Consider the following 14,196-nt stretch of genomic DNA (forward strand, 5'->3'; position numbering starts at 1 on the left):
GATGCTTGTCTTGTGATCAATTACTGGGGCCTGCGTGGGGAGCACCTGGGACGGATTCCAATTCAGGACTTTGGGAAGGTTTCCGCCACCATTAGAATAATGATATGGCAGAGAATGTGCTCAGACAGCACACCGTGATCTACAGGCTCTTTGGGATCAGCACTGCTCTTTCTGAAATGAACCTGCAATCTGACAATCACTGTCACACTATCACTGAGCAGCATCCCCTCCACCCCCCAACATGGAACTTTAAAGTGGTTGAGAAGTTTTTTCACCTTAAAGTGGAGTTCCACCCCCCCCCCCTTCCCTGGTGTCACATTCGGCACCTTTCAGGGTGTAATACAGGTATTTTGCTCCCACTTCTGGGCATAGATACCTGAGCCACCCACGGGTATCTACGCCACTTCCTTCGTCCCCCTCGCAGGTCCCAGAAGACAGCAGGGACCAGTGGGATTGCGCAGCACGAGACGTGCATGCGCAGTAGGGAACCGAAAGGCTTCACTTCCTGATTCCCTTACCAAAGATGGCTTAATCAAAGGCGCCCTGGACAGGTAAGTGTCCTTATTTTAAAAGTCAGCAGCTGCACTAATTCTCAACATTAAGGTAAAAAAACGTTTTTATGTCCCCCAAAAATGCTTACCTAAGCCCGATCTCAATCCAGCGCTGAGCTGCTCTCTCTTCTTACTGGCTCAGAGACAGTAGTGGGAGCCACTGGCTCCTACTACTGTCAATCACAGCCAGTGAGGAGAGAGTGGGCAGCGGGGATAAGCTGCACTACCTGCAAGCATGCAGGTATGCCACCATAGGAAGTGGCACACTGAGAAGAGGAGGGGCCATGAGTGACGGTGGGGGACACGTGAAGAGAAAGATCGGGACTGCTCTGCAAAACCATTGTACAGAGCAGGCAAGTATAAACCTGTTTGTTATTTATTTCTTATTTGGTCTTTACAATCACTTTAAGGGCTCATTCACAAGGAGCATCCAGAGGGCAGTAAAAGCAGACTGTTGAACCACAGATTTACCACTTCCTGACCACCCCTCTAAATAGGGGCATGTAGCCACTCAGGGCTGTACACATGGTGTGGCCATGATGCTTTGTGGCTGTAGCAAAAAATGGCATATCGCATTCGGCTGCAAAAGCAACTCATTTAAGTCAAAGCAGTAGTTTGCGGTGTGGTGAGTCAGCATTTTCAGGGTTAAAACAAGCAGCGAAGAGGCATCCAGGGCCAATCATATGCAGGTAATCTCTCTATGAGCGATTACATGTGATCAATCACTTCCCACCCACAACTAAACCAAAGGAACCCCCACTGGATCTCCTGCATTTAAAACATTTGCAAGTGTGAAAAGGGCCTTAACAAGCATCTAGTAGTACTGAAGCCTGCTACAGCTTGTTTCAATTCAACATATTGCTTTACTAGTTATGCATTTAAAGTGGTTGTAAACTTCAGACATGAAACATGAACTAAGCATATCCTTCTTCATTGTGCTCAATCCAGAGCACTGTGTGCTGCCTCATTCCTCTGCTATCTGCATTAATAACTTCTGACATGTTTACCTGACACTAAATGTTAAAAGGTGACAAGGGAGGGAGCTCCAGCACACAGCCTGTGATTGACAGAATCAGCTCTGCTCCTGTGTGCTGTGTGAGGGGGTGTCCCTTCCCACCAATTAGCTCTCACTGAGCCCTGCAGAGTGTAACTTGAGCTCCCTGTCCCCTGCCTTCTGGAAGCTCAGACAAGCTGTAAAAATTCAGCACTTTGAACAGATGTAGAGAAGAGAAGGATGCAGATACACAGGTACAATGTATGTAGGACGATTTGTTTAACCTTTAAATATCACCTGAGACCAGTCACTTAACTGGATATATGTGAGAGTTTACAACCCCCTTAAGTTACAGGCCTCCTGTATTGTGTTTTTGGATGCCACCATCATTTGGATGCCACAATCAGTCAATTCAAGGGGGATCCCAACCCCAACCCGGGATCCTTGTTAAACTTTTAAAAATGCTCGGTGATTTCTTATGCGTCAATGTGAATGAACACTGAAACCAGGTAGAATCCACTTTTATTTCCTTTTTATTTGTAAAGAAAAGATTTTTCAACATTTACCAAAACTGTGGACTTTCAAGCTGCTACAAAGCAAATACATTCACTGTCATAAAACGTTGGGCCTCTAGATGGCAGAAGCGTTCCCCGTGCAGCGCACGTTCCCCTGAATCTTGAAAAAAAGAAATTCAACTAACCTTCAAATCTCCCTCATTTATCTGTAAGTCACTATTATACAGAGCTGTCAACCCCAAGCTGCAAGACTGAAATCGGAGAGATTTGGGCTGTTTGACCAAGAAAATTAAAGTAATTTAACCTCTTCGTGGCTGGAAGCTGGGAAGAGTTTGATTGAACGTGGTTATTTGATCAGTCAGCTCTTGGCAGCCTGTATTGATGGCTTGTAATTAGTACAAGCTGATGGTTGGTCAAATGTTCGACCGAAAAAAAAAAAATTGAGTACGCCGAGCGTTTCGGGAATAGCGTGGCTGGGTTTCACACGTCTGACTTTTTCGATAGCTGGTTTCTTGAGACCTCCGTTGTTTCTGTACAGGGAAAATTTCTGTTTTGCTTATAAAAACATACTGAGACACTTGACAAGATACAAGATTCTATTTAACAAGTGCTCCTCTACCTTGTACAACAGGCATTATCACTTCCTTCAAAGAACACGCTGTAGAGTGCGTGATTAACAGGATACCAGCATATACAGCAGTGGGTGGCGTGCCATGTGTATTATCCGACGACAATGCTCCCGCTAAAGTGTATCTAAACACAACCAGCCAAGTCAGGTCCTGGCTTGCTATATGTCTATACTCTGACAGTGAGATCCCCATCTTGGCGTTTTGGGTGTTCGTGCACACCTTGCCATAATTCCCCATCTTGGCGCTTTGGGTGTTCTCGCTCACCTTGCCATAATTCGTCATCTTGGAGTTTTGGGTGTTCCCGCCCACATTGCCATAATTCGTCATCTTGGAGTTTGGGGTGTTCTCGCCCTCCTTGCCATAATTCCCCATCTTGCCGCTTTGGGTGTTCCCGCCCACCTTGCCATAATTCGTCATCTTGGAGTTTTGGGTGTTCCCGCCCAGCTTGCCATAATTCGTCATCTTGGAGTTTTGGGTGTTCCCGCCCACCTTGCCATAATTCGTCATCTTGGAGTTTTGGGTGTTCTCGCCCTCCTTGCCATAATTCCCCATCTTGCCGCTTTGGGTGTTCCCGCCCACCTTGCCATAATTCGTCATCTTGGAGTTTTGGGTGTTCCTGCCCAGCTTGCCATAATTCGTCATCTTGGAGTTTTGGGTGTTCCTGCCCACCTTGCCATAATTCGTCATCTTGGAGTTTTGGGTGTTCCCGCCCACCTTGCCATAATTCGTCATCTTGGAGTTTTGGGTGTTCCCGCCCACCTTGCCATAATTCATCATCTTGGAGTTTTGGGTGTTCCCGCTCACCTTGCCATAATTCGTCATCTTGGAGTTTTGGGTGTTCCCGCTCACCTTGCCATAATTCGTCATCTTGGAGTTTTGGGTGTTCCTGCCCACCTTGCCATAATTCATCATCTTGGAGTTTTGGGTGTTCCCGCCCAGCTTGCCATAATTCATCATCTTGGAGTTTTGGGTGTTCCCGCTCACCTTGCCATAATTCGTCATCTTGGAGTTTTGGGTGTTCCCGCTCACCTTGCCATAATTCGTCATCTTGGAGTTTTGGGTGTTCCTGCCCACCTTGCCATAATTCATCATCTTGGAGTTTTGAGTGTTCTCGCTCACCTTGCCATAATTCGTCATCTTGGAGTTTTGGATGTTCTCGCCCACCTTGCCATAATTCATCATCTTGGAGTTTTGGGTGTTCCCGCCCACCTTGCCATAATTCGTCATCTTGGAGTTTTGGGTGTTCCCGCCCACCTTGTCATAATTTGTCATCCTGGAGTTTTGGGTGTTTCTGCCCACCTTGCCATAATTCATCATCTTGGAGTTTTGAGTGTTCTCGCTCACCTTGCCATAATTCGTCATCTTGGAGTTTTGGATGTTCTCGCCCACCTTGCCATAATTCATCATCTTGGAGTTTTGGGTGTTCCCGCCCACCTTGCCATAATTCGTCATCCTGGAGTTTTGGGTGTTCCCGCTCACCTTGCCATAATTTGTCATCTTGGAGTTTTGGGTGTTCCCGCCCTCCTTACCATAATTCATCATCTTGGAGTTTTGGGTGTTCTCGCCCTCCTTGCCATAATTCCCCATCTAGGAGTTTTGGGTGTTCTCGCCCACCTTGTCATAATTCCCCATCTTTCGAGATTTGGGTGTTCCCGCCCACCTTTGTGTGTTCTAGATCGCCTGTGTGAAAGGGGCATAAATACTTCTAACTTCTAACAAGCCCAACATCATATATATTTAGTATATTTAAAACACAATGGGGTTGTTTTACTAAAGGCAAAGAGACTGGGCACTTTGCAAGGGCAGTTGCTCCAGAGCTTAGTAAATCTCGACTAACATCCATCATCCAATCAAAAATGCTTTTTTTTTTGTTTGATTTTTCCCTAGCATGTGATTAGGTATTCTTTACAAAATGAAGCTTCATCTTATTTACTAAGCTCTGGAGCAACTACACTTGCAAAGTGCACGGTCTATTTGCCTTTAATAAATCAACTCCACTATTTGCCTTTAATAAATCAACCCCAATGTCTTCTCTGTTTAGACAAGCAGACAGGGTGGACAGATAGCAGATACAACTGGATAGATAAGTTTCCGTTTTAGATGCATATCTGGCCCAGGGGCATACAGGAATGAATTGCATGGTTCTGCCCAAAGAAGTAGATGTAATAACTAACGTAATGGTATTTCCTCTGTTACATCTCAGTGCATTGATCTCCTGCAGCGTCTGTCTGCCTACAACGACTCCAGCAACAGCTGCATGATATTTCTGAGAGCAGTTTTCCCGATGGCGACACCAGTGGACGATGCCTGCATATTGTGTTTTGCCACTTGTAGTCTCCATTCTGTTGGTGGCCCGTGTGACAACACAAGAGCATTTGGAAAGCAGGGACAGAACGTTGTCACCGTATGACAGGAAAAGACTAAATAAGGATCTTCATGGCAGGATCAACAGGTGTTATTTTAATGAAAGCTGTAAATTTAAAATCATTGAAAACAACTGTTGAAATTAAATTAACATGTTAACGCCCATATTAGATTTTAGTGATGTTTACATCTACTTCATATTTGGGATTGTGATGAATGTGAGACAAGCAAATACCTTCTGTTTTCTAAGGCTCTTCTGTGCTTGAGGCAGTTCTACGAGCAGCATTTCAAAATGCCTTCCATGATTCAATGAATATATAATTGCAATAAAGGAATTTTTTATATTTATTATCCTCTTTCATTGCCACTTGTAGTAATTACCTCTGCTATTAATTTTCTCAAAAATTGGAGCTTTCCCTTAGCTAGACTCACAAAGAAGGCCATAGAACAATGCTTATGACTTCTATTCTTGCTGAGCCAATACCGTGAGGTTGGCGGATGGTGCCAGACTCACCTAGAAGTGCCCCGCAGCTGGCAGGATCAGGGAAACGGTTCGTGGTGTACTTGTGTGTTTGTTCATCCTGCTTCTCGTAATTACTTGAGGCTTTTAGGCAGAAATTAGTAAAGCAATTAGGCTGCCTTCTTAACGCTGAAAAATCGGTGTCTCCAATGTGTCATTGAACGCTCTCTGTGTGACACGGCGGTCACAATGAAGGTCTCAGCACTTCTTAACGGGGTACTGAACCCAAAAAAACAACGTTTAGGGTTCATTAACTTTGTAATGTGGTACGATTACCAAGGAGAGTAATGTCAGTGAATTTGTTTTTGTTTTTTTTGTTACAGGATTTGTTGTATTTTAGGTTTGGATTGTTTGAAATCGGTGTGACTTCTCTGTAGATCGATACACACTCATTAAACAGAAACAATTCCACTTTCAGGACGCCCAGGTTCCTTTTGATAACTACTACAAGGTCAGGAGGCAATTATGTTCTGGAAAGTGTTTTTGTGCACGTTAAATACTTATAGAACTCAATGTTATGCAATATGGCTGAATTAGGTGACATCATTTGCATGGTGCATGGTGGCTTTGTGGCGAGCATTCCTTGCAGCACTGGGGTCTATTGTTGATCTCTTTTTGTGCAACGCTTTATAATACAAAAGGAGAACAGTACAGTTTCAATACAATTCAATTAGGGCTGTGGAAATTAAAGATTAATTCCTTAATTAATCGTTCATTTTTTTGATCGATCAAAATTCTTTTGATCTGTACTAGTGGTGCAACAGATCGTAAATGATCCGTGATCCAAACGGGTCACCATATGCGGATTGGCACACCACGTGATCCACGGAGCTCTGCTGCTGCATTGATAGTAGGAAAGGCCGCAGCTCCCGGAAGGACGGCCATCTTGGTCCACCCGGCGACGGCCTAGGTGAGCCTAGATCGGTGCGCTGACGTCATTCTAGGGATGGTAGAGGACTCCACGCTAACCAGCATGGAACGCGGATGCGGAAGTTAAGTTACCGGAACAGGGTGGAAGTCGGGACCAGGGCTGTTAGTCGCAGAGGCTATACGCTCTGAGCTCAAAGCTCCTTCTACGACTGACAGCCCTGGTCCCGATTTCTGCCCTGTTCGAGTGACGTCACTTCCGCATCCATGTTCCACACTGCTTAGAGCAGAGTCCTCTGCCATTGCTGGATGGAGAGTTACTCCATTCGGCTCATATCTCCCCAGCTTAATGGACAGTTTGTGGAACCTGCAGGATGGCAAAAGGGTTAGCCAGGATTGATCAGACTATGATGGGCATGAATTCATCTTGCTTCTTGTAAGTGCTTATAACCTTGTGCAATAAATGTTGATTTTATAATACTACACGTAGCTTGCGCCTCCTGTACAATATTCTGATCATGTGTGCTAGGCTTTAGAGTCCTCAGGATATAAAAAAAAAAAAACAATTAGCGATTTGGTCTTAGTCTGCAAGTCTCCGCCCTCATTTTTTAAAACCTTATATATAATTGGACTAACCCGTTAAATCTTTTAGATCTAATACATCTCTAATACATAGGGACACACGCTGAGCCTCTGTGTGAGATACAATTACTGGTTGGGTTCCATTTCATATATCTATTTATTAAGTTACGAGTGAAACTATTCATGCTCCCCCTCATTAATCCCGCCTGAGTGTTTCATTATGCTGCTTATTAATTACATAATATCCCTTATTAGCTGATAAAGTGTAGACTGAAGGCACTGAAACCTACTTTATGTGTAATAAGTCTGCTTGTTAATGGGGAGAGGTGGCATTAACATTAAAAGTGCAGATTTTCTTTTGTGCCAGGGTGTCTTAACACCAATAAAACACCTTATAATTGGAGCCATGCAGTCATCTCTTATTCATTCATACCTCATTATTCTGCAATGTAAATGTAAATAACTGGCTTAAAATGAGCCTTGTGTACACCATGCTATAAACACTGCAGAATTAATGACCCGGATCTGTAGTAATAAGCTTGCATCCTGATCAACTTTCTGGTATTACATTAATAAGACGCTCACCTCTACAACCTGTTAGGAGCTGTAAAAGTATTTATCTCAATGGGGTTGATTTACTAAAGGCAAATCCACTCTACGCTACAAGTGCACTTGGAGGTGCAGTCGCTGTAGATCTGAGGGGAAGATCTGAAATTAGGGAAAGCTCTGCTGATTTTATCCTCCGATCATTTACAAGCAACAATGCTGTTTTTTATTTTCCTTGCATGTTCCCATCAGATCTACAGCGACTGCACTTCCAAGTGCACTTGCAATGCACTTGGAAGTGCACAGTGGATTTGCCTTTAGTAAATAAGCCCCATTGACTCTATCAGGACAGGACAGGGACTGCTGGTATTTGGGGTCCAGGAAAAAGAAACAGGGTGCCTGGCTGACTAAGAAACAGGCAGCAAACATGCCTTCAAGTCATTGTTCCAGGCTGCAGCTGTGCATGTCTAAGGCCTCGTACACACGGCCGAGGAACTCGACGTGCCAAACACATCGAGTTCCTCGGCCAGTTCAGCACTGAAGCCGCCGAGGAGCTCGGCGGGGCGAGAGCTCCCATAGAACAACGAGGAAATAGAGAACATGTTCTCTATTTCCTCGCCGAGCTCCTCGTCGGCTTCCTCGGCCGAAAGTGTACACACGGCCGGGTTTCTCGGCAGAATTCAGCCAGAAACTCGGTCGGAAGCTGAATTCTGCCGAGGAAACTGGTCGTGTGTACGGGGCCTGAGAATATATTGGCTGGCTTTGGTAACATCAGGGCAGGATTTCTCATTAGGCCCTGTAGGCATGAGGGGGGCGAGTATAGGGCTGCCAGCAATGAATAAGAAGGAGGAAATAGAGTGTGAGGACTAAAAGTGGAGAAATATGGAGAGAAAAAGAGAGTAATGGAGAAATAAGAGCACTGTCTATGCAATGGGAGATTATGGAGGGTGCCTGTGAGAGGAGAGTAGGGTATAGGGGTAGTAAAAGAGGTATGAGCAGAGGTGGGTATAGGGGCAGTAGAAAGGGTATGAGGAAAATAGGGGGTGGGTATAGTGGACTTAGAAGGGCAGTAGAAGGGGTATGTGAAGAGAAGGGGTGGGTAATGGGAAAGGTAGAATGGGTATGTGAAGAGGAGGGGGTGGGTATAGAGGTAGTAGAAAAGGGGGGAGGGGTATGTGGAGAGGAGAGGGTGCTCTGCAAGTATCTGAATGTATCAGTGTTGGTACTGGAGTATATACACAAGTACTCATGCAAATGAGAAATGTGATATCTCGCGGCAAAAAAATGTTTCTGTTATATATTATATTGTTTGTGTAACGTACAATAAATAAATAATGAGCAGCTCCCCGAAATTGAGACCTAAGTCAAAAATTAAATTGGTGATAGTGCATAAAGAGGGCGCTAATACTGTATAATAAATGGGTGGGTGATAAATGTTATATAAAAATTTAATAAGATGGCCCATCTGAACCAACAATAAACATAAATAGCAAAAGTGACACAATATAAAATGAGTGTGAGTCCGTAAATAAATAAATAAATAAATAAATATAGTCCATTCATTAATGTCCGTGTTAAATTACACTGAATAGTACAGTGCTGGAAATTCGATACAAGAGATGTCCACCTCCACCAAGATCAAGAATATCCACCAAAGGTGCACTAATAGATGGCTCCTTACCACAAGATGTTGACCTGATTTGTTAAAAAAGGTCAAGTAAAGCATTGGTCACTGAATCAGTACCCAGGATTCAACTGTGCGGCTCTACGTTTCCTTAGTCCAACCAATCTCATAATATCAAACAAAGAGAGAGGGAAACCACCATAGTGAAGCACTATTTAATAAAATATTCCATAAATTACAGCATCGCCAAATGGCCTCTTACTTGGGTAGTGCCTTAGACCTGGCACTGAGGCTAGTCAGCGTAGCAGATGGGGTTGTGGAGAGAGTTCCTCGCTGGGGAGCTGGCGTGCGTTCCATGCCGGAGAACCAGCCGGACCAGAAGTGCGTCGTTGTACGTACGTAACCAGGTGCCTCGACGTACGTTTCGTGATTGACACGTCGTCAGGAAGTGTTCCTGACGACGTGTCAATCACAAAACATATGTCGAGGCGCCTGGTTACGTACGTACAACGACGCACTTCCGGTCCCGCTGGTTCTCTGGCTTGGAACGCACGCCAGCTCCCCAGCGAGGAACTCTCTCCACAACCCCATCTGCTATGCTGAGTAGCCTCAGTGCCAGGTCTAAGGCACTACTCATGCAAATGCTTAGTATCGGCACTGATACCGACCCACTGAAACTTGTACATTAATGCACATTACCACAACACATGTCAACGCACTTGCTTAATGTGTTGTGTGTTTAACTTATAAGCATAGGGGGTGCCCCAAAAAGTTACAAAAAATATGGTCCTGGTGACTAGACTTCAAAAAATTATCTCAACCCTCCCTTCCTCAGGGTGCAGAAGAGGACAGTTAAAGGGGTTGTAAAGGTAAAAAAAAAAAAAATCCCTAAATAGCTTCCTTTACCTTAGTGCAGTCCTCCTTCACTTACCTCATCCTTAGATTTTGCTTTTAAATGTTCTTCTGAGAAATCCTCACTTCCTGTTCTTTTGTCTGTAACTAAACACAGTAATGTGACACTTTCTCCCCGGTGTGGAGAAAGCCTCTTGAGGGGGGAGGGGGCGAGCAGGAGAGTCAGGACGCCCAGTAACACACACAGCTCCTTTCTCTATCTGCAAAGTAGATAGCGTCCTGACCCTCCTGCTCGCCCCCTCCCCCCTCAAGAGGCTTTCTCCACACCAGGGAGAAAGACTTGCACTACTGAGTTACAGACAGAAGAACAGGAAGTGAGGATTTCTCAGAAGAAATAAGGACATTTAAAAGCAAAATGGAAGGATGAGGTCTGCACTAAGGTAAAGGAAGTTATTTAGGGATTTTTTTTTTTACCTTTACAACCCCTTTAAATAATATTAGGTAATGCTTGGGTGAAGACTAGTTGGGTGGTAGGTACATTGTGAGGTTGATATACAAAAATGGGTCAATGCAAAATCTGGTGCAGCTGTGCATTATAGCCAATCAGCTTCTAACTTTAGCTTGTTCAATTAAGCCCCTTTCACGCTGGGGCGGGATGTGTGGTGGCAGTAAAGCACCACTATTTTTAGCAGCGCTTTACCACTAATTTTGCAGCGTTATTCGGCTGCTAGTGGGGGCGGTTTTTTCCCCCTGCTAGCGTCTGAGAAAGTGTTAAAACCGCCCGGGCTGTCCCATTGATTTCAATGGGCGGGAGCGGTATACACACCGGTCCTTCACTGCTCCAAAGATGCAGCTAGCAGGATTTTTTTTCCTGTCCTGCTAGCGCACCGCTCCAGTGTGAAAGCCCTCTGGCTTTCACACTGGAGAAACAGCAGCAGCTGTTTAGGGTCGGTTTGCAGGAGCTATTTTTAGCGCAATAGCACCTGCAAACCACTCCAGTGTGAAAGGGGTCTTAAGTTTAAACAAAAAAAATGGAAGCTGAAGTTTCTTTGCAGAACTGCACCAGGTTTTGCAGTTTTAGTAAATCAGCCCCTGTTTGAGCAGCTAAACTGCGATTCCGCCTAAAAAGTATTGTCTATGGTATTGTTAGATGTGAAGTTACTTATTTTGACGTATGCTGGATATCATTTGTGTACTGCTCGATCTCAGGGTCATATCTTGTCTGTAAACGTTTTACATATTCCTTTATCGCTTGATCCAACATCATTTACTGAGTATGTGAAGGTTCTTTGTATAAGTAGTTTTCTGCAACTTTTGTCATTGTTTTTGAAAATCTGGTTAATAAAAATTACCTGATTCAAAAAAAAAAAGTGTTGTGTGTTTTGGTGATATTCATTGTGAAAGGCACCCTAAAGCCTCATACACACGATCGGACTTCAAACAAACTTTTCCGTGGATTTTTGTTCGAAGGGCGTTGGCCGTGAACTTGGTATGCATACACACGGCAGGACTTTTTCAGCAAACTTTCCCAAAATCACGTGATTTTTCAGCTCTTTACTGCCACCCTTTGGTCAACTTCTGTATTGTTGTCTGATCTTATGCATTGGTTCTGAGCATGCGTGTTTGTACTTTGCACCATCGGACTTTTGTTGCCGGAAAGTTTGTCTGTTTGCAGAGCAAACTTTTGTCCGATGAAAACCGAAAAAGTTTGTTCGATGGAGCGTACACACGGTCGGATTTTTTGAAAAACCTGATCATTTTGAAGTTTGTTGTCAAAAAGTCTGATCGTGTGTATGGGGCTTAAAGGAGTTGTAAATAAAAAAAATGTTTTTGCTGAAATGACTGTTTACAGGGTATAGAGACATATAGCTAGATTCACGTAGGGTGTCCTAACTTTGCGGCGGTGTAGCTTAGCGTGTTTACACTACGCCGCCATAAGTTAGCTAGGCAAGTACATGTTTCACAAAGTGCTTGCCTGCTAAGTTACGGCGGCGTAGCGTAAATGCGGCGGGCGCAAGCGCGCCTAATTCAAATTCGGCTGAGGGGGCGTGTTTTATGATAATTAGGCTTGACCCGACGTGATTGACGTTTTTTTGGAACTGCGCATGCGCCTACATTTCCCAGTGTGCATTGCGGCTAAGTCCGCCGCACGGGCCTATTGATTTAGACGTGGACGTATACAATGTAAATCCCTATTCACAGACGACTTACACAAACAACAAAAATTTTTCGAATTTCGAAGTGGGAACGGCAGCCATACTTTAACATTACTATTCCAACTATTTGATGGAATATCTTTAGGCCTGATAATGCGTTAGGTAAACGGCGTATCTGTACTGCGTCGGCCGGGCGTATGTTCGTGAATAGGCGTATCTAGTGATTTACATATTCTACGCCAACCGCAATGGAAGCGCCACCTAGCGGCCATTCAAAATATTGCATAGGTTAGATAGGTTTAAGTGTATCTCTGTTTGAGAATACACTTAAACCTAGGTTGGCGCAGATTCAGAGTTAGGTCGGCGTATCTACTGATACGCCGACCTAACTCTACCTGAATCTAGCTAATAATAGTTAACTGATTCCTTTTAAAAACGATTAAAAATAGATAAAAATCAATCATATAATGTACCTGTAGTTTCTAGTTTCATTTTTGCATGTTGTTTCCTGCCTCTCTGCCTTACAGAGCCATAGAGCAGTTTGGAAAACTAAAATAGAAACTAGACACACAGTAATCACACCTCCTTGAAGTTTGTGACCACAGAGAGAAAGCTCCCAGTACTGTGGTCATCAGGAAACAGAGATCAGAGAAGAATTACAGCAACTTGAGAGCAAAAACGAAGAATGAGGACATGAAAACAGCACTGCATTAAGGTAAAGGAAGCTATTAATATAAAAAAAAAATTCCTTTACAAACCCTTTAATGCATTTTAGAGTAAAGCCTAACGCACAATAAACTACACCACCATATATCATGCGCTGTGTTTTAAAAAAAGAGCCATGCATGTTTTTCCATCCATTGTGACGTGTGGGCAACCACTCATAATGAACAGGCTTTAAAGTGGATTCATGAAATTTGATGAAATTTGAAAATTCATGAAATTTGAGCTGGGCACATATATCTGCAGTATTTTGTTTTCTCTTCAAAAGTCCCATAGCTCTCTCCTGAACCGTTCCTCTGTTATCAGCCTGATAACTCCTGACAAATTCTCTGACACATCAGATAAAAGCAGGCTGAAATTTCTGTCCGGGGAGGTTGCTATAAATAGATTAGCAGGGAGCTGGCCCTGTTGCAAAACACCTCTGAGAGTCTCTACCTATGTGGAGAGGGGTGTGTGCTTTTCCTCCAATCAGCAATTTTAGCTATCTTGGCTGTATGCCCAGACATCACACTCTGTGTTAAACAGGAGAACATTTCCTAACACTATCTGAACTTTCTAAACAGTATAAAAATGTGAAGACAGCAGATATACATGTAAAACTTATGTAGGGAGATTTGGTTCATCCCTGTGTATCATCTGAGGCTGTTCACTTCACTGGGTGTATGGAGGGTTTACATCCACTTTAATGCAACCCACATGAACACATGCCATATCTGACTTTTAACGCATGTACAATAATGCCCTGAAAGACCAAGCTTTGGTGTGAATGGGCGCTGTTTAATAGATAATTTAATATCCTATTGTGTTTTATTCATTATGACACCTAGAAGCGTCTGGACTATGTGGAAGAAAATAGTTTTAAAACACAATAGTTCTTGTTACACCAGGGTCACGCATTTTTTGTTTTTTAATGCAGGATAACACAGAAAAGCACTTTGCACTCACAGCAACACCTCAGCCATTCAGTGGAGTGCTCTGCTGGCACATAACACAGCCGGAGCCTCCTCCTCATTGCATTCACACCTCACCTTCAGATCGGAGACGTCTCGGTAACATTGCTCGGAGCGGGTGTGATCTGACAGCTGCACGTTCCAGAAACAAGGGAGCTGATGCACCAGGAAAGGGTTCTGCTTTATGACAGCGTTGAAGATGTCCTGGGGAGAGAAGACAGCTCAGCCCTCCGCGTTCACAGCGCAAATTCCAAGCTACAAATGTCTGTCTGATGTTGTCAGGATGAAAGAAATTCAAGAAAGCTCTTAGCTGTTCATTTATG

At 43.9% G+C, this 14,196-nt stretch overlaps 1 protein-coding gene across 1 annotated transcript in view; it reads right to left on the minus strand.

Annotated features, from left to right (window-relative positions):
• LARGE1 (LARGE xylosyl- and glucuronyltransferase 1) overlaps positions 1 to 14,196 on the minus strand; it is a 611,138-nt gene that overhangs the window by 35,724 nt on the left and 561,218 nt on the right. The window contains exon 9 of the mRNA XM_040345658.1: positions 13,952 to 14,077. Within this exon, the coding sequence (XP_040201592.1) occupies positions 13,952 to 14,077 (126 nt within the window). The remainder of the gene's footprint in view (positions 1 to 13,951; positions 14,078 to 14,196) is intronic.

This window comes from Rana temporaria, chromosome 3 (assembly GCF_905171775.1).
Source record: "Rana temporaria chromosome 3, aRanTem1.1, whole genome shotgun sequence".
NCBI lineage: Eukaryota > Metazoa > Chordata > Amphibia > Anura > Ranidae > Rana > Rana temporaria.